A 27,103-nucleotide genomic window follows, 5' to 3' on the forward strand; every position below is an offset into this window, starting at 1 on the left:
AGGTTTTAGTTATAGTACTGGCTTCTCACAATTTGAAGTTTGAACGTTGCATTCCTTCCATATGCAACGCATCAAACACGAAGGAATTATTCAAGCTGCAATGTCTTACATTATGACTGCAACATGCCATTTCATTAAGGCATGAATTTTTATATCCCAAATAAGTGAAACGTGGATGCCTACAAAACTCTAGTCACACCACAAAGCAACAAAAATGATGGTAAATGGTTTCCTCTTTTTATTTTTTTATTTTTAACAAACAACATCAAATCCATCACCGATGCCTATATTATCCATTATCAGAACCTTCATTAATGATGTTGTCCATGTAAAAAACGCTTCATTTGATGATCTTGTTTTTTCAATATCTTCAGGTAAGGCTAGGTGGGGGCGTGGGGGCCTTGCAACCCGTCCTGTCCACCCAATCTGCCCGTCATGCTAGGGGACGGGCGGTGGCAGGTGGGGGTGGGTTCCTGACTACCCGCCCATATAGGGCAGATAGTTATCCCTACCTTTGGTAAATGAAGGAGGACCTTCTTAGGAGAGACCTAAGATAAAAATTTCGAACGTTGAACTTCCCTCTTCTAGAGGGAGGTCCAACAGTTTTTATCTTTCCCACCCCAAGAGAATACAAGAGACTGAAAAAGAAGAAACCAAACCAAATCCACTTCCCAATCATGTGTTGGTCTGATGAACTAGAAATTAGTAGTGTAGATTATAGAAAGGTTTGTCTACACAAAAACATTAACAATGGAGTTTAGCAAAATTTACCCCAGCATGGGAAAACAACAAAAATTTAAAAAGAAAAGGAAAAAAAAAAAAAAAAAAAAAGGGAATAATCCATGCAAAAGCATATCTATGTAGGTCCCTTTTTCCTTTTTGTTTCTTTTTCCAGGATGTCTATGTACAATTTATAGCAAAAAACAAAAATGTAAGCCGCTACAAAGTTCTTCATGTTCCTTTTTTTCTTTTAGTTGGTTTATGCTCAATATTGTTCATATTGCCAGCGTCCCTTCAGTGACTTGGTTCTCGTCTGAAGGATCTGAGGATTGAGTTTTGGGTCTACCAGCGCCTCGAGAAAATCCATAACCGAGAGAACTTCCCGTATTTTGACACAATAGCTGCACAAATAGACCATAAACTTGCAAGTCTCCCTTATATTTTGGCTCAAAACGAGATAAAAGTGACCTGGTTCTCAACCATTATTGTATTGATTTAAATTTGGAAAAATATATTACCTCAGTCAGCTCCGACAAATGCCGGGACCTGAATTCATTGATCGTCGCTGCAATTTCGGACGCCGGTAGTTTTGCCTGAAGGAAACAAAAGAGCTAAGAGTTTAATATGAATGAAACATGCTAGCCAAAACGAAAACATTTAGTATTCATCTTCGAAAGATCGTTTGGGGCTGAATGCTAGTAGATTTTTTTTTCCTCCCTTCCATGTTTCAAGTTACGGTTTTTCTATTTTTCTTCCCCTTCTCAACCTATTAAAAAAGCATCATACATGTTCCATTTAAAACTGAGTTATTTTAAGGCATGTTTGGGAAGAGATAAGATGAGAATTCTGTGAATACTAGTGAAATGGTTTGTAAATAATAGTGAAATGATTTGAATTAAGATGTTTTATTGGGTATAGAGAAATGAGAGAAAAAAAGTTAAATAAAAATATTATAAAGTTAAAATATTGTTAGAATATAATTATTTAATATTATTTTTGTTTTGAATTTGAAAAACTAGTATTGTTTTTTGTGTTTTGTTTGGAAGTTTGGAAAAATTGTAATGATTAGGTAATGATCAGATGAAAAAATTGAAGATTTGAAATTGAAAAGTGTTTATGTTTGAGTGATGTTTGGAAGGGAAATTATGAAAAGTTTTTAGATAAGATAAGATCATCTCAATTCCCAAACAATGTACAGTGAGAATCGTGGGCAACAGCTCCTTTACATGGCAGAATCTATGCTCATTCGATGACAAAGGATTAACTAAACACTTCCCTTTCAATTATCAAATATGCAACTCGATTTAATTGCACACAACTAGCCGTCACCCAGTTGATTGCACAATGCATGCCATCACTCAACAATACTAAAAACATGTCAAATCACAAGTTTTGAAAAAATAAGTCCTGTTCGGACCACAGATTCAATCAATTAGATACCTGAGCAAGAACAGCAGCTGCTAACTGAAGACTTGGTTCCAAGGTCTCTGGGACCACCTGCAAGTTTTCTTCACAGCATGAGTTCTCAAAACAAGGAAAGTTGAAAATTTACAATTATTTTTCCACTTTTATATACTTTGTTAATTGATAAATAGCGTGCAGCAGACACCATACCGCTGTAGCCCCTGCCTTTTCCAAATTAAGGCCATGATCAACATCATGAGCTCGGACAAAGGTCTTCACATTGGGGAAATACTTGCTCAAAGCCCAAACGGTTCTATAATTTGCACCAGGGGTATCTAGAGTTACTGCTGCTGCACATGCTCTTTCAGCACCAACTTTATGAAGGACCTAGTCACCCAGTATAAAGCAAGTCAGATAATAAACCTGCAAGTAAGCATGTTTCCATAAAGTTTGCCACACCTCTCGACTACCAGCATCTCCAAAATACACAGGAAGGTCCAGGGCACGTCCAACTGCCACTCTATCACTGAAGACAGCAGACAACAAGGGCAAAAAATTACATCACCTTTAAGCTTTTCCTTTCGAAGTTGCTTTTAACCAAATTTCTTATAAAGATGTTTTTTTGTTTTGATGAGTAAGATTTCTTATAAAGATTAAAAGAATGGGATATTCAAGAGATAAATTTGAAGAAAAATGAGCATTCCAAAGATGGTCACTCCTTGTCATATACATAGCAATAATTTTCTTTTGACACCAAATTATTGTAGCATTCATTTTTTTGAATGGCCTTTGAGTTCCCCTTGATGTCATTGACAAAGAAAAAACACTCCAACATGAACTGAGCCATGCAGACTTGTTGTAGACTGTAAAATCCATGCTCTCAGAATCAACATGTTGACCATGAAGGCTACTTTTGCAATATTTTGGATGCAGGCATTTCCAAAGTGAAAGGACAACCATATTTTCGCACATCCTAATAATAGAATATTATCATAGAACTAATTATCCTGAACTTAAAGAGCAATAATTGAAATACGTGCTAGAGATTAAAAGTCCATCAGTTACCTCCTCACATCGAGAGCAACAAAAGGAATCAATCGCTCTGAAAGAAGCTGGGCAATGATCTGGAGCCAAAAGAAGCAGAAGGAAACAAGATACTACTGTTACAAAAGCACATATGTTATGTAAAAATTCACTTCGCGTATCAATGATTTTTTATGAATTTATTTAACTGGACCTCCAAAATATTACAACACCTGGCCAACTCGTCCAAATCCACAAATGATGATGTGATCTTGCAAATCATCTGTCTGGAAAAATAAATCAAGACTAATTACTGAACATATGCATATAATTTCTGTGTCCATGATACATCACATAAAGATCAGGGCAAATAATATGCTATTTGCGGTCACCATATATGCAATCCCACGTATAAGAGTATATTTGCCTCTAGTGCCAGAAAACTGTACTCGTAAATAACATAAAGTAACGACAAAAAGAATATATAATCATATGAAATGCAAAGAAAATTTACCAATATACCAAAATGTTTTGCAGGCCATAAAATTTAAATGATGGAAAGTGCCAGAGACTTGCACAGAAATCGAAATGTCACATGTTTAATGGGAGAGACATCAAACACAGGCCCCAGGACATGCACATATCAAGCAACTGCTGGGGCACATTTACCAATCAGAGCACAACAGTCACAACTGGCCAGTGAGTGCCACTAGCAGGCCTCATAAATTAAGGAAACTACCCTTAGAAAGTTGGATATGTCACCCTACCACCACATATCAGAAAACTAAATTTGACCAGCCTCCCAAAACAATTATTCATTTATAAGTGGAGTTCAAACCAAACTGGCTAAAGTGCACAGACTTCATGCGGAAGTAAAACCTCTTTCACTTTTTTTCACATGTAAACTTCAATACCAATATACCATGTGTTTAGAACGCAAGGATGCACTTTTCTGATAAGTTAAATCTATTTTGGTATCCAACTTAGAGTGGCAGCAAGCCAAGAAGGAAATTAAACACATTATATGCACCTTCAGATTATCAATCACTTTCTAGTGACTTCCAACAGCCAACTACATTTGAAACTGCAAGAGAGCACAATTTTCCGTAGATAGAGTTCAAAAAAAATCTGTGGCCTTGATAGAAAGGCACTTAGGAGATGAATAAATCAACGCCACTGCAATGCTGTTAAAATATGACCACTCTGTCTATTCTCCATTATTTAGCCCCTCCCTTGATACTTAAAAAATAGTTAACTTGCATGAACAGAATTTTATTTCATCTTCTTGAGCATCTGAAGATTCATAATGTATCAGGATGGAAAAAAAATAATGATCAGTCACCACATGGATTTTTTATGACTGCACTTCTGACAAGTAAAATCCAGTATATATCAGTGTTTTAAATTTCGTACCGTACCGGCCGGTACAGCCGAAATTTTTCGTTTCGGCCGTCCGGGCAGTACAGGTACTATACCTGTTCCGTACCGGCCAAAATACCGATCGTACCGGGCTGAATTTTGGCCTGTACAGGCCGATATTTCGGCCTTTTTTTTTTTTTTTTTTCATTTTTTCAAACTACAAGCTTATTTTTTAACCCCCAATTCAGACTAGACTATTTATAATTTATATATATATATATATATATGTATTTATATATAATTTATTTATATATAGACTGTTATTTTAGAATATAATTTATTCATATATCGACTATTCCGAAACGTTATCCCGAAACGCTATCCCGAAACGGTACCGGTACCGAAATATTTCGTTCCAGTGCCTTGACCGGTACGGCGTCCGGTACGGTATTCAAAACATTGGTATATATTCCACTTGTAAACTATGAAGAGCGATAATATATAAAGTTCTGTAAACTAAAAGTGAGAATGCCTTCCCAGGATATCACTAGCTGTTTAAACACTTAATATTTACAACCAATAGCAGTGAGTTCTCACAGACATTTTACCTCACTCTCAACGGGTAATAAACTTCTAACATCATGCAGCTCAAAGCGAGAGGCCATTAACTGGCCTCCAGCAGCTAGCCAAGGTGTGATGGCCATCGAAATTCCCACCACCAGAAACAGCAAAGATGATAGCTGAGAAGACATTATACCCTGCAGAAAACACCAGGTAGTGAAATGTAGTACTCACTTCTAATGGGAAAAAATGAATTAGGGGTTGTTTGGGAACTTAGATGAGATGAGAATTCAAACATTACTCATAATTTCCTTTCCAAACATTACTCAAACATAAAACACTTTTCAATTTCAAATCTTCCACTTTTTCATCTAATCATTACCGTCATTACAACTTTCAATTTTTTAACTTTATAATATTTCTGTTCAACTTTGTCTCTCTCATTTCCCAAAACCCAATAAAACATCTTAACTCAAACCATTTCACTACTATTCACAGAATTCTCATCTCATCTCATTACCCAAACATGACCTTAGTGATAATCATGAAAATGACAACAATCTATATTTCCAAAACTGAACTATTTCAGCAGAATGTCTATGGTCTAGCCATTTGTATTCTCTGGCAGAAATGAGACGAAACACCTTAAATAACCATACCAAATATCATCTAGGAGCCAGACCAAATAATGGAGAAGGTTGCTTGCTATGAATTGTTAGAAGTATAAGTTGACAGAAAATCATACAGTATAAATATGGTAATGTAGAACAATTTGTTTAATGCAAACGTCTAAGTCTTGCAGCAAAAATCTACTAGTTTATAAGAAGAAAAACCTGAGTAACAGCTTCACCAAAAGCCACAAAGGCAAATTCTCCACCCGGTGCCAGAAGAAGACCAACTCTTATTGCAGATATAATTGAAATACCAAAAAGCCTACCAACTAGAGCAACCAATATGGTCTTGCCACCAATCAAGAGTCCCAATGTCCCACTAATGATTGGAAAGTTTGAAACAAGAAGTTTTGGATCGATAGACATGCCAACCTGACAACCACAAAGATTTCCATCAATGACACATGGACAACATCATACTGCTTATTACACTGTACATGAATGGTACTCAGATATTAAACTGGAGACATTTCTCGAATTTAGCCCATTGGAATTCAAAAGTGCGAACAAAGACTTTCATATTTAGAATCTCCCTTATGAATGAACATCTAAAATAAGTGGTCAACAAGTGGCTTTACTATCAAATACAACAGTGTTTATGGAGAATTAAGAACAGAAAAACAGATCTTAACAAATGTCAACACCAATGTTCATACCGTCATGAAGAAGAGACCCAACAAAAGGCCACGATATGGAGCAATATCAGACTCAACTTGCAAGGAAAATTCAGTTTCTGCAAGGAGCAATCCAGCCAAAAATGCTCCCAATGCCATTGAAAGTCCAGCCTGTTCTAAGGAGGAGAAAAGGATAAAGTTGTTACTTAGAGAGAATATAAGAACAACAAATAATAAAAGGCAGTCATACCCTCGCTGTAAGTAGACTGGTCCCCAGAATAACAAGAAGTGTATTGGCAGAGAATATTTCTGCGTTTTGATTCTCTGCAATTTGTTTATAGATTGGTCGAAGCAACTGCAAAAACCACAGAAAAGGAAAATCAGACCACCTAAAAGGAAATTTAACGGAACACAAGCTATATTTCATATTATCAAATTTCATAGAGATAATGATGGAATCCATTGAAGAGGAGAGAAAAAAACCCCAGACATCTTATGAAAGGACACAAAAACGAAAGTAAAGAGAGTATTATTTTCTTTTCTTTTCTTTTTTCTCTTCTTACAACTGTGAGCATAAGTTTAAGCACTACGGCATCGGTAACCTAGAAATGGACTCTACTCTATATATCACTGATAAACCCCAAATACCCATACAAATTACACAGAAGCTTTATCATGATCCCCTTTGATAATATCATTGACCACAACATTAATTCTAAACCTTAGCACTTAATGGGCCGTAGCAGATTCTATGTAATTATATGGTCAGAAGTATCCAATGAAAAGTAGGGCCAGGATCATGTTAATCTCAAAGATGTCTGAAACGTACCAAGCGTCCACCGGCAATTATGGCAGTGATGGCAACCATTGCCTTAACAGCAGCCAGTCCAAGAGCTTCAGCAATGGCTTGGAAGCCAACCTGATAGGCAAAAGATGATTTTTCCTCATATGACAGAATAAGTGGCACAAGAATCCATAGTGATGACAATAACAAACAACAATAGGCACAACTATAAGTAAATATTGACCAGATTTATACTCAGAAGAATTAACAAATTATTCTGTATTAAATGATCGTCTTTAGAGCACCGCCAAAGGCTGCATATAACTCCTGTAATCTTAACACGTTTTACTAAAACAGAACACCAGGAAGACTTTAGTTCCCTAAATAATGAAACAAAGATGCAGTACCAAGGAACTTCTGAGGGAAAGTGCAGCATGATAATATGGAACTCTTTTTTATTGAACAAAGTGATATGTCCATCTGTAGTGCAACACTAATGTTTACTATTTTTACAGTTAACAGATTAACTTATTTTTTATCAGAAGTTAATAGATTTAACATCTGTAGGGTTTCAAGTACCATCGGCCCTTATACAGTTCATAGAATAGCTATTTTGACCAGTATGATCACAGATCATGTTTGAGTAATGAATAAGTACTGGCAGTGCCTCAGAAAATAAGTATTCATGGCATTCATCACCATATGTGATCAAATAATAAAAAAGAAAACCCAAGGAAAAGAAAATATTACCCCGCCTTTGGATGAATTGGGTGAAATAAGAGGAATGAGTATCAGTAAAACAACAACAGCCAAATCCTGTAAGAAACCGAAAAAAAAGGAAACAATTATTCTTGAAACCCTATTTTTCTCTCAAAAATTATGATAAACTTAGAAGGGCAAAGTGCAGCCAAGAGAAAAACAAGAAGGAATGGATATTCTTATCAAGAAAAAGGCTTTATGGGAGCTAAATACTAATATTATGCCTCTTTACATATTAGTTTCATATTTTCCTCCTTGCTTATTGTGAAGATAGAGGCACATGGCATGGTAAGCAACAATGTGTATATCAGCAAACAAGAAGCAGTTCAGGCAGAATATCATCTGAATAAAAGAGCTGCAATATCTAACTCGAGACATTTATTTCAAGGCGCTTCTTAAAACATACTTTCAAAACCAACCTGGAAAAGCAAGACAGAAAATGTAGCACGTCCATGGCGTGATGTGCTCTCACCTCGTTCTTGCAACACCTGCAAAGGAGGTCAACAAGATTTGCTTCACTTATCCACTGATAAAATATCAACTTATGGATTCCTGCCATTTTCACTGACATAAAGATAAATAAGCTTGGGGAGTGAGATGAGATGAGATGAGAATTTGTGAATAATAGTAAGATAATTTGTGAATAGTAGAGAGATAGTTTGAGTTAATGTTTTATGGGGTTTTGGGAAAGAAGAGAGAAAAAGTTGAATAAAAAATATTATAAAGTTAAAATATTATTAGAATATAGTTTTTTAATATTATTTTTGTTTGGGGATTTGAAAAAGTTGAATTGGTTTTTATTTTTTGTTTGAAAGTTTGAGAAAGTTGTAATGATTAGTTTGAAAGCATTTGTGTTTGAGTGATGTTTGGGAAGGAGATGGGATGAGATGAGATGAGAATTTTGGGACGGAAACTATTTCCAAACAAGCCTAAGTGACATGGTCAACAAGTGTCATAAGAAGCTGTGATTAGCCACATATCGTAATATCATGGATCAAGTCCAACAGGTAGTTTTTGAAGATTTTGCAAGACTTTAGAAGTAATTAATACTTGAAGGTGAAACACGATTCAAAGAATACATGAGTCTATTTTCTGGTATTAGATACTTAAGAATATTTCGTATTGGTGAAATGTTTGGTTTAGGAGGTTTATATATTGGTAAAATTGGTGTCCTAGTACAGGGAAACGGGAATGTCTTAGAAGTGGGAGCCAAAAATGCTCATTATAGCTACAACATTACCTGCAATACAACAGCAGTGGATGATAAAGCCAGGCCATTCCCAATGACGATTGCAGCAGGACCAGTCTGCCCACAAACAAAATGGGCAACCAAACCAACCACCACTGCTGTCACCAAAACCTGCATTTGTTATGCATATTAAGAGTCAAAGGTAAACCAAACACGTGATTTTTTCATTAGAAATATAAGTTTTATAAAAAAAAATTAAGGAAAAAAAAGAGGCACTAACTAAACTCAGATAAAACCCATAAAAGATGAAGTTTTTCAATCACCTGAGCAGAGCCTAAACCAAAAACATATTTCTTCATGGAACTTAGCCTTTCAACAGAGAGCTAAAATATCCAGTTCAAAATATCAGTCAATGACTTTTCATTAGAACAGATAAAATACAAAGATAGAACAGCAAGATTTTATAGAAATAAACCCCACCTCAAGGCCAATATTGAATAATAAGAAAACAACTCCAAACTCAGCAATTGCCTTTGTCCCATGCACGTGACGAATGATGGAAAGGCCATAGGGCCCAATCAAGATCCCAGCAGCCAAGTAACCAAGAACGGGACTTCCTATAATTACAGCAGATAAAATATACACCATCAATGAAACACTGTAGAAAACTTTGATCATAAATTAGGAAAAAAAAAAAAAAAAAAAAGACCAGTAGCATAGGTGCAGTTGATGCCATGATGGCCAGGTGTATAAAGAACCAGAAACATTTTTTACACCAAAAACATTTCTGGAAAAGTTTAAGAAAGCTAACTAGATGGCAAACAAGGAAAGTGATATATAGAATGGAAAAACCTTCTTGATAGTTTGTTGGTTAAGAGTTCTGTTCAATGATATGTGATCACATAACCTTTTAGTAAACAAGAATTTTATTGATGATATAAAGCAGCCTAGCCCAAGTACGCGGGACATATACAAGAGTGACACCTATGCATGAATGTGTAGCAATCCAAGAAAATCATGGCTATTCAAGCCATTGAAATCTGTTAGAATCGACCAATTGAATAAATTGTTTTAAAAAAATATTTCTAAGCACATCCATTGACCATGATCATGCTCCTAAATGAGTTCAAATTCTGAAAACATCTACAACTGCAACATCATTACATTGACAACAAAGTTCAAGGCTAGTTAAAAGTATATAGGAATTCAAATACCTCCAGGAATTTTCTGAAATATAGGCACAAATATTACACTAGCAAGCAATAACCACAACATGTCGAAGAGGGAAGCTTCCTCCTCATTCACCTAAGAAATAATTGTTTACATGATCAGATCAAAAAGTTGTAGACATGTGGACTTGAGACCAAAAGGTGGAAGTAGTGCAGGGAAATACAATGGCATACCTCTTCATGCGGAAGCTGAGCAATTAGTTTTTTGACTCTCTTAGGTATTTTCCGTAATTGTCGAATCAGAGGCCTTGCACTTGAGGAGACTTCTTCTATACCAGCTTCAAAACTAGTGCCAACGACCTCTGGAGGTTGCAGCAGCAGAGCATTCCTCTCAGCTCGATTAGCATAGAAGGTGACCCTGTGATATATTTCAGCATCTTGTGATCAGTGGAAGGCAAAATTTTATAATAGTTATAAAAAGCTCATTAAAAAATTAAAGCACAGGATTGTCCATCTGAAAAACTGAAAAAGAAAATATCTATAATATTTAAGGCATTCAAGTACTGCCTGCCTTCCTTTTTTTTCTTTCTCTGGCAACACCAAGAGGGCATGACCCAAGAAATAAAAAAAAACAGAAATTCACAAATCGGAAACTAGAAATGTAAAGAGTCGATAAAACTAAAATGACCAATTATTAGGGGAAAAACCTGTATTTAGTAGTGACACATAACATTCCTAAAGAAAATAATATTATTCTTTCAGAAACAGAAATTTAGATCAGATGACTCATGCACACAGACTGAATAATAATAATTGAAACGTTGAAGTAGCATGCATATGTTATACATACCCTGCTCCAAGTAGCAACAACCCAACAACTAGCTTGGGCCATTGCTTCCTCACAGACTCCATGAGACCCTGGAAAACTGATGATGGTGTCAACTCAGTCCCATCTACAGTAAAGGAGAAAAACGATGCAGAAAAGAAGCGAGAAGATTTCTTCACTAATGCCTTGGGAGCATTAAAGGGTGACATCTCCTTTGTCAAATCCTTCTGCATGTCCTGCTTTTTTGTCTGAACCACATTCTTTGATTTTTCTGCTTCTAATTCAGCTTCCTTAGGTAAGTCTAGAGTTAACTTTCCATTTTCATGATCACTCTGATCATCAGATTGATTCAAGTATTCAGAACTCTGATTGCTTTTGCCAGGTTGACTATCTGGTAAAGGCTTGACAACAAAGGAATCACCATCAGTTGACACATCACTGTCCCTTTCAACAGAAACATCACCAGAAACACCTTGGACTGTGTTCTCCTCCTCAATCACGGCCTCGTCAATCACAGCCTGTCCTTGGATCGTTTCTGAAGGATCAACATAAGAACTAGATAGATGTTTATCTGCCCTCTGTAATGCAATCTCTGTGTCATTCACACGTTGTGTGGCCTCAAGTTCAAAGGCAACAGCTTGTTCTGCTAAAAGCATAATATTCGTCACATCCTCCTCCACTTTCAAGGCATTGAGTTGCGCTTTCTCTGCAACATCATTCAACCTGTCAACTTCCTTCTGCAACTCCTCCTTTTTACTCTGTACATGCCTCAACTCTACCTCACAATTTGTCAAATTCTCCCGACATTCCTTAATCTCTTCCTGAGCAGCTAGAAGCGCTTTTTCCTCTTCATTAATATTATTATTTTCCCCATCACGCTCTCCGGAATCTTCCAAAGAATTATTTCCACTTTTTGCAACCTCCAACGATTCTACCACCACCTGAAGCCTAGACTCAGCTAATGAAAGAGCCATTGTTGCTTTTTGAACAGCTTCCTTGGCAATGCACTCTTCGTTCACTATCTCTTGGATAGTATCAAGGGTAGAATTAACATCATTCCAAGCATTTGCTGCTTCATCCTGCAAGGCAATTGCAGCCTCCGATATCCTCTGAGCTTTTTCCTCGAAAACAGTGCTATTGAGCCGTGCAACTTCTAGTTCTTTCATTGCCTTTTGCAATAATTCCTTCAGTTCATCCACGCTAGGTACTTCCACTTCCACTTCTTCTCCTTGCCCCTCTTCTTCTCTGGAACCACTAAACTTGCCACCATCAACTCCTGAGTTCTCATCACTACTTTCCATGAAATCCACATTTCGACCATTCTCATTAGCATATGCTAAAGAATCATTACTTTGACACCATGTCCAAACTGCTCTTGACCCTTTAAAAAAATTGTCATTACAAAAGAAAGACCATCTCAAATTTGAACTCCAAAATGGACTATGAAAGTCACCAGTGTCAACCCTAGTTGAGTTCTTGGAACTACTAGAAGCAATAATTTCTTTTGACTTCTTACTTAAATGCGGCTTCAAAATAATTCTCGAATTACCCATAAAGTTGCAGCCAAAACCTCGGCTTTTAAACTGCGAATGGGAATTAAAACGATACAAATTCTTATAGCTTGTATCCTCACAGCCATGGAACACCTTCGGCTGCCTAAAACTACAAGCAAAATCCATATCTCTCAACCTTTGTGGAAGATTACTCTACGGTGCAAAAATCTTCATACAAACTCGAAAATACTTTTCAGACATACGACACCCTGTATTCAAGTACCTGGTAAACGAGAATCAAATTCAAAAAATGAAATATAAATTTTAAAAAACTGAATCCTGTCCTCATTACTTCCGTATAAAACCGATTTTCAACAACCCTAGAACCGCGAAAATATGCGTAGGGATGTTGCGTACACACATAGGCTCATAAATACATGTTATTTTGTATGCCAGAATGAATGTGATAGAATAAAAATTGGCACTATTTTAAGCTGCTAGCCATGAGCACCAGTAATGCTCACAGCGTGAAAATAATTAATACATGTATATAAAAATCTTTGCGTACGTAGGCATGTGTATGAATGGATGGACTAACCGATCATCATTAAGAACTTTGGGATCGAGCCGAGAAAATCAATGGCGGATTGTTCGGAAGTTACGGGCGGAAAATGAAGCAACTAAGAACAAATCGATTAGACCTTATATCATTGAACTTTTCTTCTTCGCAGTAAATGAATATAGTTTCTCACACTAGGCACTGCTTTCTCTGTACTTTCTCGCCGTTTGTTTGGAAGGTAAGAAACTCCGAGAAAAATGAGTTGTCTGAAAAACCATGCTCATTGGTGGACTAATTTTAAGTTAAGTGATTTTACAGAAATGACCTTCAGGAATTATAATATTACCAGTCGATGTACTCGAGGAATATCCGTAGAAATCCTACTACTCCCACGCGCACTTGGTGCGCGTGTAACATCATCCCATGGTGCAATTCCAAGTTTTTCTCTCATTTGATGGAAATTCATGCCTATAATAAAGTTTACTCATTCTAAGGCCCTGTTTAGATAATAAGAGTATTTCATTTTATCTTATTATTATAAATTTTTTAAATTTTTACATAAAATATAATAAACAATTCAACTTCTTTAATTCTTAAAACAAATAATAATATTAAAAAATAATATTATAATAATATTTTATTTAACTTTCAACTTTCATCTCAATTCATCTCATCTCAACTCAACTCACTATCTAAAGGCACCTAAATTATGAAGGCATTATATGGTATCACGAATCGGATATCATATAATGCTACAAAGCCAAATCATTCACTTACTATATGTGTTAGTATTCTTTTTTTATGTTATGTTAGTATTAAATGAAGAGAAATGATATTTACAGTCGTCAATTGTATAAATATCGTGCAATCATTTTAAAAGAAGTGAGTAAATATAGAATCGTATAAACAAATCTAATTTTTTAATAATAAACCTTACTTTTTTTCAAAACGATCGTGTAACGCTTGTAGACTCATACGTAGCATTACTTTTAAATAAAACATAGCCAATATCTTTACAAATATATTCCAACACCCCAAAAAAAAAAGTTAAACTAATAAAATAAAAATAATTATATATCCACTTAAATTACTAATTTTACTCAATTTTAATATTATTAAATAAAGAGCAATTAATATTTATAATTAATAGCCGTTGGTCCCTATATTCATTTATACAAAGTTTGTGAGGCTTTTTTTCATCACTAACGTCATAGAAACAAATTAAGAAGATCAATAAGGAGATAAAAAGATCAAGTTGCCAACACTTTGATCATGATAATTTCCCAACAAAAGAACTAACATGAAACAAGAATGAACACATTGCTCCACTCCTTTTTTTTTTTTTTTTTTAATTTAAAGACGTCAATTATAACTTTTGAAATCAGCTTTGAATCTCGAAATTATATTCTGCGAACAAAGTTTAAGTTGGCATATAATTGTTTCAAGAATTAATGCAAAAAGGGTATACATGCACCCATGTTTTAACCATAATAATATAATTCAAAGTGTATTCTAGGATTGCTCTTGTGTAGTAGTACTATTGTCCTCGAGTTCTTCTTCTGGCTTTGGCGCTGGATCCGCTGCTTCAGGCGGCAGCGTCGGAGTCAGCTGATCATTCTTCTTATGTGAGGTTGCTTGCAAAACGTGGTTATAATTTCCTTTTTCCATGAAGAGTCGAGAGAAATGATGCTTGCAGTAGAGAACTCCATCAAGAGCAGCATATGAAGAATGTGTCAAAGGACACCCTCCATGAGCACACCTAAAGCATGTCTTGTGGTAGCATTCTCCTTCCAGTGTCACCTATTGGGTAAAGCCAAAAAAAGCAACAATAACAATAATTAAAGGGTTAATAATTTGTTCAAGGAGACCAACTATCTCGACTTTGAAAAATCCTCCTGCTTGAAGGCCGCTAATATACGAAAAATACAACATCCACGTACTATTTATATGGTATAATTTGATTTATAACAGAAATAGATATCATCTTTATGATCATCTTGCTAAAAATAAAATAAAAAGGAGAGAACTTACCTTCAAGCTATGATTTATTTACAAGAGATTTAATTTCATTTGCCTTTTGATCAGTTGTAATGGACATTTTCTTTTATTTAATAAAAATAAAATTTTTAGAACAATCACTTATTTAATATAATATTTTATTTACATTTTCTTATTAGCTTAATCTCTTGAAATAAAACTTAACACTAATACAATGAATATTGTAATTTTTTAAAATTTCTTTTATGGATATGTGATTTAGATGAAAATCTTACAATGTAGAGCCCAAAAAAAAAGTAAAAGAAATGGAGATTAAAAATACACAACCCATGCTGATCAAGCAAACAACCTTTTAAGTAATTATAACCAACCTTTTCTAGAGGATACACCGTTTTCGAGCAAGTTGCACATTTGTCTTGTGTTCCACAAAACAAGGAAGAGAGCTTGCTTGGAGCCCTTGTCTACAAAAGATCAAATTTCTCATGTTATTGTCATAAAATAAAAATAATAATAACTGATAAATTCTCAGAAACTGATAAGTTTTAACATATAAAAGTGACATAAACTTCACAGACTAATACGGTTTGATATAATATGCAACAAAATCTGTTTTACAATTAAAAAAAAATTACAATTTAACAGACGACGTCAATCTATATAAATTTATAGGGCTCGTTTGGATACAGAAACTATCTCATCTCAGTTCATCTCATCATTATAACTTTTTTAAATTCTCACACAAAATATTATAAACAATTCAACTTTTTCAAATCTCAAAACAATAATAATATTAAAACGAGCCCTGAAAATAATTTTTAAGAATTTCATCTCATCTTATTATCCAAACGAGTCTTTAAAATAACTTTTTAGAATATCTCTTTGTAGATGTAGCATTTATCAAAACGAGTTATTAACGTACCAGCTGCTCGCCTTGCCTCTCAGAAGATTTTGCTGCAGTTGAAGCATAATATACACATGATGTTGTTAGGAAACATTACTTGAATTAGCAAGGCAAAATGTCGCCTATAAATTTTGTAAAAAAAAAAAAAAATGAAAACATAAAAGGTTTGGGAAGAAAAATCTCACATGTTTGAAAATTCTTGCTGAAATTGCCTGATTCCTTGAAAAGTTGCTCAAAATGAGGCTTGCAGTACAGGACGCCATCCATGGAAGAGTAGCTGCTCATCTGTTTATAGGATCATTAGAATTACAAGAACAATCATGACATGCATGTGTGTACAAAGAACATACACCAAGTTTCACCTTGTTAATTACATTGGAATCACAAAAGTCAGAACTTAGTAACAATGTTTCCCCCAAAAATACAAACATGTATCAAAAGAAAGATAAAAGCAATGGAAGATCAGCAGGGAAAAGAATGCTCTAGGAAAGAAATGACGGATTAAGATACTCTTTAAAGTTTGAACTTGAGAGCCACAAGTGGGTGAGAAGAAATACATGAAGTGGACCTTACAATATTTATCCCGCCCCGAATAGCAATAAATGTTATAAAGGGCTCACTTTATGTGTATATCTTTCTCCACTCGAGACTCTCGAACTCAGACAAGAACTTTAAAAAGGATAACATTGAAAGATTGAGGATTAATGAAACAGAGGGTAGGGGAAAGGATCCAAGATATTATACCGAAAGAAATCCTTTGCAGTGGCTGCATTTGAAGCAGGATTTATGGTATGGAAATCCTTCAAGAGAAATCAAATCAACCACATAGACAGTCTTTTCACAAGCCTTGCATTTATCCAGAGTTCCTGTGAATGCCATTTGTTTTTGTTTTTTGTTTTCTGTTTATGCTTTTCCCTTTCAGGCAAGACCTCAACCTTGGGAAAGCTCTTTTGCTATATTAGTTCAGGTTGTCTGAGGATGAAAGGGAAACTTCACAAGAAAGAAACCCAAGTAAATACCTCAGACAAAGTGAACAAAGTCATTGATTTGTTTAAACAACACTTTGTTTATATCAGATTGTTATGGTGTTAGTGAATGGTGGATAAGTGATTGGAGATCCCAATTTTACGAGGAAAAGATGGCAATTAATGCTCTCTAATTATGGACAATCCGAATGAGTTGGAGTGAAAGAAGGTTTGGTGCTCTGACCTTTTCAATATTGATAAAAATCTTGGGATGAAAAGTTTATAGCCAATTGTTTTTGCTATTCGGTGCCTTGGTGGTTAAGTTAGCTAAACATAGACAATTATTCCCAGAAAATGAATGGTTTGGTAATCGCATCTCTTATTAAATATTAGAGAAATTCTATTTGCAGTCCTGAATGGAGGACTACGTGTGTAATCTCATTAATGAATGGCGGTAAAAGGGAAAAAAAGATCATTTTAAAAAGGATATTATTGTAATTTTAAATTTTTTTTTAAATATAACTGTATGGGCTTGTATAAACAGTCCCCATTTGGAGATTGTATGTAGACTAACTCTAACTATTATGTCATTAAAAATTATTTATACAAAGTAATTGAGAGTATTACATGCCCATACTCGCAACTGCTTGATAATTATTCGGTTAAATATAATTTCTTTGAGCAATATCGAATGTTATAATCACAAATAGATTATACAAAAGCAATCCCACAAACTAATGTAGTTTCATGTGATCCGCTAGATCTACTTTACAATAAAAGTAATTTTACAATCTGACGAATTATATGAAACAACGCCAGTTTGTGTGATTGATTTTATGTAATCCATATATGGCTAAATTAAAAAAGTACGAGCGATTAGCATGAAAGAAAGAAGGAATGTCCGGTCGTGAGGATGCTTGAAGTAGTTGCATTTGATCTAAGAAAGAGGGACAAAACTATGATAAGAGAGCAGCTTCTGTGAATGTTCCATCTTTATTTGCACTTTTACAAAGTATAAATAGCCAGAAATAACTGAGCCAATGTATTTACACATTCAAACACTAACTCCAAAGTTTCACTACATTCAATTTAATGACAAGGTTTAACAACGTAATATTATATGCTGAAAATAGAGAGGAATGAAGGTAACATGAAAAGTTATGCACTCCATGAGAGTAAACCATGCTAACCAGCCAATTAGGGAGGCAACACAACCCGCTGGCACAGTATGAGATCTGAGATGGTCTTTCCATGTCGGTCAATTCTCCGAGAGCAGTTGACACCGCCATCTAAAATGTTTCGGACCACAACGTTCAAGGATTGAATTCCCCTAACATCATATATTTCCACGTTGACATGTTCATCGATCCATTTGTTCGTATCTTTGGCATCTGTATTGGGAAATGGAGAGGTACTTAGAAGGGTTGAGACTACTTCCTTTAACCATTTGGGTGTTATGATCAACTTCAACCTCTCAATATCTGGAGCAAAATGTGGGATGATGGAAAAATTCACGTCATTTCCTTTATCACCAGCCCTGCTATGTGCTACATCATAGAGTGGAATCTTCTGGCCAGATGGAGCAGGGGAGAGGATGATTTTGGGAGATGATACATCTGAGCAAAAGTCGTCGGTGTCTGCATGATCCATTGGTGGCAACAAATATTCATGCAAAACATTGGTTTTTGTAAGATCTTTGGAGCAAATTCCTTGGTCATGATCAGATTTTATTACTAGGGTCTGTTTTACTCCACTTCGCCATAGAATGTGTTCACGATCAACCTGAAAGAGGAAACATTTTATCACTACTTTCCTGACATCAGAAAATATGAAGAATATCTTTGACCCATTACCCAATATATTTGACAATTTAATTTGCTTGGTGAAGAGTATCACAAGCTTTGGTTCAACAATCCCTGATCCTAGGAGCTGCAGATAACAATAAAAAACTGATATAGTTGGGGAGAGAGAGAGAGAGAGTACCAATTGCTTCTCAAGAACAGTCTCTTTCTTGTGTCCAGTGCTGCATTCAGTAAAAATGCAGAATAATCATGTCAATTAACAAATCAATCATTATCATAGGTAGCAAGGTCACACATTAAATTATTCTTAATCAACAGGTCCTAGAAATGAAAATGGATGTTCAAGCTGGTAAGAAACTGACCTGATGCCACCACCACCAGCTGGTCCATTTGTATATAAAGCAGTGAACTCTCTAGCAAATTGGATTGCATGTTCCCTCAACTCAAACAAGCCATCCATACGTAACCTAATATCTTCACTAACTTTCCCCCGTGAAGCACTGTCATCAATGCTGGTTGCCTTCACGCTATCAAGTCCAATTATATAAGAAAGTATACGATGGTTAACCCCAGGAAATACTTCTTCCATCCATGATCTCACCTAATAAAATTTGAAAGGAACATTCCCACAGAAATTCAGCAATCAATAAAGTGAGTGTCACTCTGATAGATCAGATTCAATTTAATTCACACTTTAAAACAGAGGCCCACACAAAGGTAGTAAGCTTATCCACCAGAAATTCAGCAGCTTTAGCACGTTTAATACATTCAAATCCTCCATAGGATATCTCTCCCCATCCCTTCCATCCACAGTCCTGAAATTAGAAAAGGTTAGGAACTCAGAGGAAATAGTAACATCCTAAGGACAAAGGGAGTAGGCATCTCTAATATGCAGTATTATTTCAAGAAGATGTCTGCACTTAAGCATCAGATAATTTCGAATACAGACCATAGATTTCTTGTTTTACTTTTACGATTATATAAATATTTACCATTTATATAATCAAAAGGAAATAATGCATACAACAGCTACCTTTGGAACCAACTGCAGGAGTTTATCAGGCACTAACGCAGCAGATGGTTTTGCTCCATTGCAGAGAACCTTAGAGCTTGATAATGGGTGGAACGTAACATCCTGAAGATCAATTATCTGTGTTCAAGGACAAAATTTCAACTTTCTTTTCATTTTTTTTTCTGATTCATATCTGCAATTATGAAAACTGGTCGTAAACAAAGGTCTAACTTACTACATCAGGTGTGACATATGCACTTGGATCGCCAATCTCATAAAGAAGTTGTTCGGCGCAAGTATTGGCATTTAATACCCCACCGCGGCCTTCTGCCTTTGCTACACATACATTTCCTTCATAACTGATTTCAGCATAAGGAAGTGACAAATCTAGGAGCTGGGGGAAAGATATATCTCTATACTTGTCTCCTGAAATAGAAACAATGAAAAACATTATGGCAATCAAATAAAATTCATATAAGAACTTCATTTATACCTTTATCATCAAGCTAAAAGAGAAGGTCACCTGGGTGCATAAAATATCCTCCTGTGAGTTGACAACCACACTCTAGTAGGTGGCCAGCTAGAGACCCCTGTGCTAGCTGCTTTAAGTCGTCCCAATTCCAACCTAGTTCATAAACCTAACATATACCAGCTTGATCATTCAACTTACCATCCGAGAGTATATCATAAAACAGAAAAATCAACATGATGAGAGGACTCAATTTATCCACAGTGTTGTATAGTCTTATTGACATATCAAATTAAAATTACTATATACTCTAGCAATAAATATGGTACGACTACAATACATTTCATTACATATATCAACATGCTACTAATTCCTTGAAAAAGAAGGCATAGAAGAAGAATTGAAATGATAGGAAGGAATCAAATCGCATACCATTGGCGCTAAGAATAAGGCAGCATCTGCAACCCTGGACGTAATAATCACATCTGCCCGGTACTTTTCTAGACACTCAACAATTGGAGCCGCTCCCAGATACGTGCTAACACCCTTCATAGATTATGAAAAAAATATCAAAATCAACTTTACAGATAGCATTACAAAAAAGGGGCAGGAGAATAAAAGGAAAGGGAATAAACTGCCATGCATCAAGTTTTTCGTTCTAAGAATTTGATAGATAGTTCATGAAAAATAGTTTACATCCTTCATGTAATTTGACAAGTACGCAAGCATTACATTTCAATCAAAGGGTCCCTTGGATTAAGTGGCTAGCATCTAATGGAAACAAAACTTTGAAACAAAAAATAATTCTAAAAAATTGCAGATAAACATCAAATTTAAATAAGGGTACACACAAGACAAGATTCTTACACCTTCACTTAAATACGATTTCTCTGAACCTGAATGGATAAACAAGGAAAATAATTCTACTGTAAGTTATAAATCTCTGCATCAAAACATAAAGGGGAAAAAACAATAAAAAAATCTGCATGATACTCAATTTTATTGCATAATTGATCCCAATTGATATGAAGATTGCTTGATGTTGATTTTAAATATTTATTTCATTCTTTTAGCAACCTCTTATGTTATGTGACCAAGAATACCAGATTTTGTGTCAATAACTTCATGAGCCACGGCGACAGAGACACGAAGCCCCAGGCTGCCAGCTATTTCTAAAACTTTTTCCTGGGCACCACAAGGATCCACTTTCCAGGAAAAAGACAGGTAAGATTCAAAGGACAAAAAGTCAGATCAAATAGATACTCTGTCCAAACAATAAAGAAGTGATATGTAACTTGCATAGTGATTGTAATAGTAGCCTCTTACTTGCACCCATGTTTGTAATTATGCATATTCGTCTCTCCATAGCCAGAGGTAGCAGCAAAAACATCCAATCAGAAACTGTCAAATTATTGAAAAGTACATTTTTTCATAAGTAATGAAAGTCATTGAAAAGTTCTAACGAACGAAATGTGTGCAAACCATATATCACAAAACTGGATTGAAGTGATCAACGTAACAAAAGCAAAACATAAAACTAAATAAATAAATAAATAAAAATTAATATGTTTCCATAAATAAGTAAGAAAATTTCTGGGACAGCTGTTTAAGGTGTAAATTTCTGGGACAGCTGTTTAAGATGTCTTTCTTTTCATTTTTCAATTTAGAGTGGATAACAAATTAAGGAAAACACATGAAGGAGCCATAGTTTTATGAATATATAGAAGAAGGAACTTTTTAGCAACTTGCTTTCTCAGGAAGTCTAGACAAGTAGTAAATAGGTTTAATGGCTTCTCAATAGCTATACTTGGCTGTAAATAGAAACCTTTAGTCCAAACTTATGCAACGCAGTAGGGACATAAACCAGACATTTAAACACCATAAAGCCAAAAAATTTGCTAATGAACCATTGAGTTTTCGTTATCACCAGAAGAAAAGGTAACTATATTTGGGTGCTTCTAATTAATTGTATGCTCCCTTCCCGTTTTGATGGCAGTAACTCACATAAACATCACAGAGCTAGAAAACCTTAAAATTACTATTGAAAAAAAGGAGACATACTTCGTGAATCATAACCATCACCACCAGAAACCATAACTTGATATCGATCAGCAAGTGTCCGTTCAGCTAGGCATTCCAGTACAAGATAGTTTAGCTCTTTGACTCTCTGAAGTAACTTGAGAGCTGCCAATGGCCTGTCTCCTCCAAACCCAGCTCCACAGCCGATGTAAACCTTCTCCCTTCGCTTTTGAGGATTTACTCTCTGCATCAAGGTCAACATAATCAGCATTCCTCTACATCTGAATGCCTGATAAAAGACAACTGAAAGTGAAAGAAACTGAAGGGAAAGGAAAGAAAAGTACCAGCTTGATCACACATCTATGAATCTCATCTCTGTCTTGGCTTTCCATTGTCAACTGAAGTCCCCACAGAAAGGTGGACCTGCTAGCAAATTAGTGATCAGATGTCATGCCCAAGTAACCACCATCTAATGCAACTTTATTAAGAAGACGGACTCTTCTGGATTGCTTTGTTGAAACATGACATATATCAATGTTTTTAGGCCCTTTTCTCCATGGAAAGTGAAATCACGATAGAAAACAATCTGTGCCACTGGTAGATAACGTATTGATTTGTGACTTTAATATGCACAAGCTCTATAATTGGACAACTGCCAAACATAACTTACAATGATGTCTTGTCTAATTATTTGAAATTTGAATACGATTTCAACAAGCTTTATTATTACTAAAGAATCAACTTTTTGAACTGAATAATTCCTGCTCGTACCACAGCCAAATTTCAAAGAGTGGGATCCTAAAAACCATATAAATCAAAAAGAAAAACTTCCATTGTCGTAATACACACTGGTCACTGAATTATCCCCGAAGAACGCAAGGTTTACAAAATTTTGTAAACCCATCAAAGTCCAACTTATTATGAACATTTGGAGAACCTTTCCACCACCATAGCCCATAAGTTTCTCAGCATCAAAATATCACCAGAAATTGCTCAGAATATCCATTTCATACAAAACCCATCAATTAGCGGTCAAAAACACGCCTTTCGTTCCAACAAACTAGCAATCAAATGGTCCAATTTTTCATTTGTGCAAGCACTAGTTATCCTTTAGTAAGCATATCGTATAAAACATTAGAAAAAAAAAAAAAAAACATCGTATAAAACATTCAAATGTTTTGGGCAGATACAATTGAAAACAAGGAGCCTACAGAAATTTATCTTACTGTGCTTGAAAGAGAGACCAACTCACCAACAAAGCAAAGGTGTAAAGTCACTGCCGCTGTAACGTGTCTATGCGTTATAAAGGTGAAGATTTTCAACTGAAATTCGATCTGGAAATTACCTTATTAGCCTTCTTAGCTGAGCCCATCTTTCGTTTCATGATTGGCTAATTTTGGTTAGAAAGAAATTCGGCTACCTACTCCACTATTTCTCAATAAGTTCTAAAGTCATTTGTACATATTTTTTTCATATTTTACTGTTAAAATTTATTAAAACAGTTATTTTATATTAAAAAAATAACGCATATAATCACATTAAAATTATATAAAAATGACTGTAAATAAAATTTTTATTTCTTTAATTCTCAATTCCCTTCCTGGCCATTTCAATTTTTTTTTTTTTTCATCTTGAGTACTTATATTTTATAATTGTAAATATATCCTTTCATCACAAGTGAGTGTATACTAATAATAAAATTTAAGTAATTACCTTTTTCAAAAAACTGTCAAAATATAAAAGGAGTCCTCATTTTCTAATTTTATTATTGAGTTTCTAATTTTATTATTTTATCATTTGAATTTGATGTAATGATACACATACAACTTATTTACAATTCATTTCTAACTCATTTTCAAACAACTAATATCAAAATTAATAAAATAGAAAAAAGAAAGGCCTTGATCTTAGGTTACCCATCAACCCAAGGGATGGCAAGAGTTGGCTACCCTTACGGTGAAATGACCTAAAAGGGCATGTCAAGTGAATCCTATTATAGAGTGAACAAGATAGGGTCATCTCATCTAGCCTTAATTTTTGTACAATGTTTAAATAGACAAGCCTTTATAAAAAAAATAGATCTTATCTAAGAAAGTGTTAAAAAAAAACTATTCTGACTTATTTATTTGAAATTTATACTTAACATTACTCTTGATTTAATAAGACTGTTCACTAATTCGGATATTTATCAGAATTTAAACATGTAATACGGCCTGAATATCTGCCCACATTTAACAATTTTGAGTAATTAAAAGATAATCAAATACGCGATATTCTAATTTAATTTTAATGTATACTTACAACTATTGTACAGTTAATTTCTAATAACTGCTAGTTTTGTACCCGTCTATTTACGAAGAATCCTTCAGTCGCACAGAGAGAGACAGAGGAAGGAGAAGATGGTGATGTCTCCGATTGTGAAACACTTAGGCCCGTATGAAACTTAGATTAACTCAGTTCAGTCTAATTTTAAGATAAATTTAACATCTAAACATTCAACTCTTAAATTACTCAACTCATTCCAATTCAAAATCTCTTTATACGTAGGACTCACAATCTTTTTCAACTCAACACATCTTTACACGTGATTCCAAGCAGTAAAATGAAAGACATTCACCGAAGAACAAATCACTCTTTCGTGGCCATCTGAGGTTGTGACAAAAATAACTGTAGATCATTAGGATTGTCTCTGTTTCTCAGGGACTTCTAGTTGGGGAGGCAAGAGGTTGAGAAAACTCCCATGAACAGGTTGACTGGCAGCCTTGGCCGACTCATCATCTGTAATAGATGAACCGATTTTATAAGACAACAGAACTGCATCAGCTTTACTCCAAGCACTAATCTGAAAACTTGAAATAAGCTCGCACATCGATACCAGCCAATCCAAAATGCTGCACTCTCATAAATAAAAACTAACTTGAACTGTCTGTTCAAATTTCAACATCGTAGATGAGGAAAGGCAAGGGACATTGTGAATTTGCTTAAAAGTTAGGCAACTTCACCGAGATATTCCTTAAAAACTCCTAGTCTTCTCATTGCCGTACAAAAAAGAATGAATAAAAAAGACTTTGAAATTAAAGAAACATGGGCCCTAGTGCCCTTTCCAGTTGAAGTAATATATATGGCTCTACATCTAAAAGTTCTATGATTTGTTAGTATCATGAAAGAAATACTCGCACTAGATCCTAAACTTAATGGGATGGGGATAAAAAAAAAAAAAAAACTGAATATAAGAGGTTCTGAAAATATCTTACCAAAAAGGGACTTGATGGAGGGCCTCTTAGTTTTAGTGCTCTTCTTCTTTAATTCAGCTGTACATATGAATCCCAAAAAAACATCCACATAAAAGATCATTTCCACATCGTTTATCTCAGTAGATGAAGTTATGTTCTTACTTCAAAAATAGAACGATAAAAGAGTGTGTACAGATAGAATAGTTATAACCTGAACATAATTGCAAGCTATGCTTTATATGTTATAATGAGCACATCATTGTATAAATTTCTAAAACTTCAATTTAGTACAACTTAAGACATACCAGGCGTGGTGAGTATATAAATAATAACTCCAGTTATGCCACAGTCCACAAAGGATATGGCCACCACTTGAGAAATGGTCTTGCAAAAAGGTTTGAAAAAAGTAAACTATTGCTTGAATACAATGGTAGAAGAGGCAGGTTAAGAACTTTCATAATCAGCTCTCCCTTTCCCCACATTTAGTCAGGAAACTCTGTACAATTTAATAACCTCAATACAGCCATATAACCCAATCCTAACTACTAGGGCTGCAACCCGACCTAGTAAAGCCAGGTTTGCACCCGACCCGACCCGACACGAGAACTTTCATATAAGGCACCAACCCGAACCGACTCGACCCAAACAAAATCAAACCGGGTTGAACCCGTATGACCCGACCTTTAAAAACAATGTCGTTTTCATGCTTCCAGAAACGAAAACCGATTCGCTTAAGGGGAAAAAAAATGAAAACCGATTCAATGGTTTACAAACCACGGGAGAGGAAAAGAGAGAAGGGGTCTTCGGATCGAAGGAGAAGATCTCGAGCTGAGGTGAGGCATCCCCAAGCCTCGACCTGCCCAGCACCAGCAGCAGCAACAGCGGCAACAAATCTGCAAACAGCGGCGTCTAGCTCAAGCAAAGTTATACTGACGGTAGAGAACCAGATCTGTAAACAGCATGCTGAATCTGATCAGGGGGAGACCCGCCTTCATGGAAGAAAAGGTACTCGGAGCTTGGGTTCGATAGTGGTGGTGGTAGTGGAGGAGGCGGATTAGACTCTGGTGGGGGAGCGAAGACAGAAGAATAAGAAAGAAGCTCAAAGGATGATGAGTTGCTTTCATGGCGAATTTTTCTTGGTATCACTAATTAATTTCTTTTCTTTCTCCTAATTCATCTCGCAAATTTTCTGTATGGTGAGCCTGCATGTGGGCTGTGTGGGCAGCTAGTGGTTTGGGTTTGAGGAATCAAAGGTCCCAAATAATGATATTTGTTCAAGTCTGAGAGGAGAAACAGTGCTAAAAAAATAGAGACGGAACACATTCTAAAGGGTTTCTTCTCTATGGCGTTTTAATGGAGTCTTCGCCATGAGAGGAAAGGCTTTTAATGCAAAAAAGAAAGAAATTGGAAGAGATGAGTTAAAGGCTGCATAGGCAATGGAGGAGAGAGAGAGAGAGAGAGTAAAAGGCAAATGATGAAAACATTTAGAACTTGTGCTTCTCGAGGCATATCAATGGCCATAAATGGTGAAGCTTTACAGGAGATGTAATATATGAAAGACAATGCAAGATGG

At 35.4% G+C, this 27,103-nt stretch overlaps 3 protein-coding genes across 3 annotated transcripts; all 3 read right to left on the bottom strand.

The window, feature by feature from the left end:
* Positions 1 to 691: 691 nt before the first annotated feature.
* Positions 692 to 13,403, bottom strand: LOC121246242 (K(+) efflux antiporter 2, chloroplastic-like). Its single transcript, XM_041144336.1, has 21 exons — positions 13,171 to 13,403; positions 11,104 to 12,855; positions 10,488 to 10,671; positions 10,299 to 10,389; positions 9,565 to 9,701; positions 9,408 to 9,467; positions 9,136 to 9,255; positions 8,315 to 8,383; positions 7,887 to 7,952; positions 7,182 to 7,271; positions 6,603 to 6,707; positions 6,395 to 6,523; positions 5,901 to 6,110; positions 5,115 to 5,264; positions 3,381 to 3,434; positions 3,190 to 3,248; positions 2,584 to 2,650; positions 2,335 to 2,511; positions 2,161 to 2,217; positions 1,239 to 1,313; positions 692 to 1,121 (listed from the first exon to the last, which is right to left on the bottom strand). The coding sequence occupies exons 2-21, from the start codon at positions 12,756 to 12,758 to the stop codon at positions 996 to 998; spliced, it is 3,681 nt and encodes a 1,226-aa protein (XP_041000270.1). The 5' UTR covers positions 12,759 to 12,855; positions 13,171 to 13,403; the 3' UTR covers positions 692 to 995.
* A 1,094-nt stretch (positions 13,404 to 14,497) lies between these two features.
* Positions 14,498 to 17,148, bottom strand: LOC121245765 (LIM domain-containing protein PLIM2b-like). Its single transcript, XM_041143621.1, has 5 exons — positions 16,775 to 17,148; positions 16,216 to 16,315; positions 16,049 to 16,080; positions 15,501 to 15,590; positions 14,498 to 14,931 (listed from the first exon to the last, which is right to left on the bottom strand). The coding sequence occupies exons 1-5, from the start codon at positions 16,907 to 16,909 to the stop codon at positions 14,644 to 14,646; spliced, it is 645 nt and encodes a 214-aa protein (XP_040999555.1). The 5' UTR covers positions 16,910 to 17,148; the 3' UTR covers positions 14,498 to 14,643.
* Positions 17,149 to 17,969: 821 nt separating this feature from the next.
* Positions 17,970 to 23,512, bottom strand: LOC121247249. The gene is made up of 14 exons (XM_041145625.1): positions 23,235 to 23,512; positions 22,642 to 22,720; positions 22,340 to 22,541; positions 21,605 to 21,679; positions 21,367 to 21,483; positions 21,146 to 21,174; positions 20,711 to 20,824; positions 20,333 to 20,447; positions 20,045 to 20,235; positions 19,831 to 19,947; positions 19,532 to 19,612; positions 19,160 to 19,398; positions 18,979 to 19,018; positions 17,970 to 18,777 (listed from the first exon to the last, which is right to left on the bottom strand). Exons 1-14 carry the CDS (start codon positions 23,267 to 23,269, stop codon positions 18,193 to 18,195), a joined length of 2,019 nt encoding a protein of 672 aa, XP_041001559.1. The 5' UTR covers positions 23,270 to 23,512; the 3' UTR covers positions 17,970 to 18,192.
* Between the last annotated feature and the right edge of the window lie 3,591 nt (positions 23,513 to 27,103).

The sequence above is a fragment of the Juglans microcarpa x Juglans regia genome, chromosome 1S, assembly GCF_004785595.1.
Source record: "Juglans microcarpa x Juglans regia isolate MS1-56 chromosome 1S, Jm3101_v1.0, whole genome shotgun sequence".
NCBI classification, from domain to species: Eukaryota; Viridiplantae; Streptophyta; class Magnoliopsida; order Fagales; family Juglandaceae; genus Juglans; species Juglans microcarpa x Juglans regia.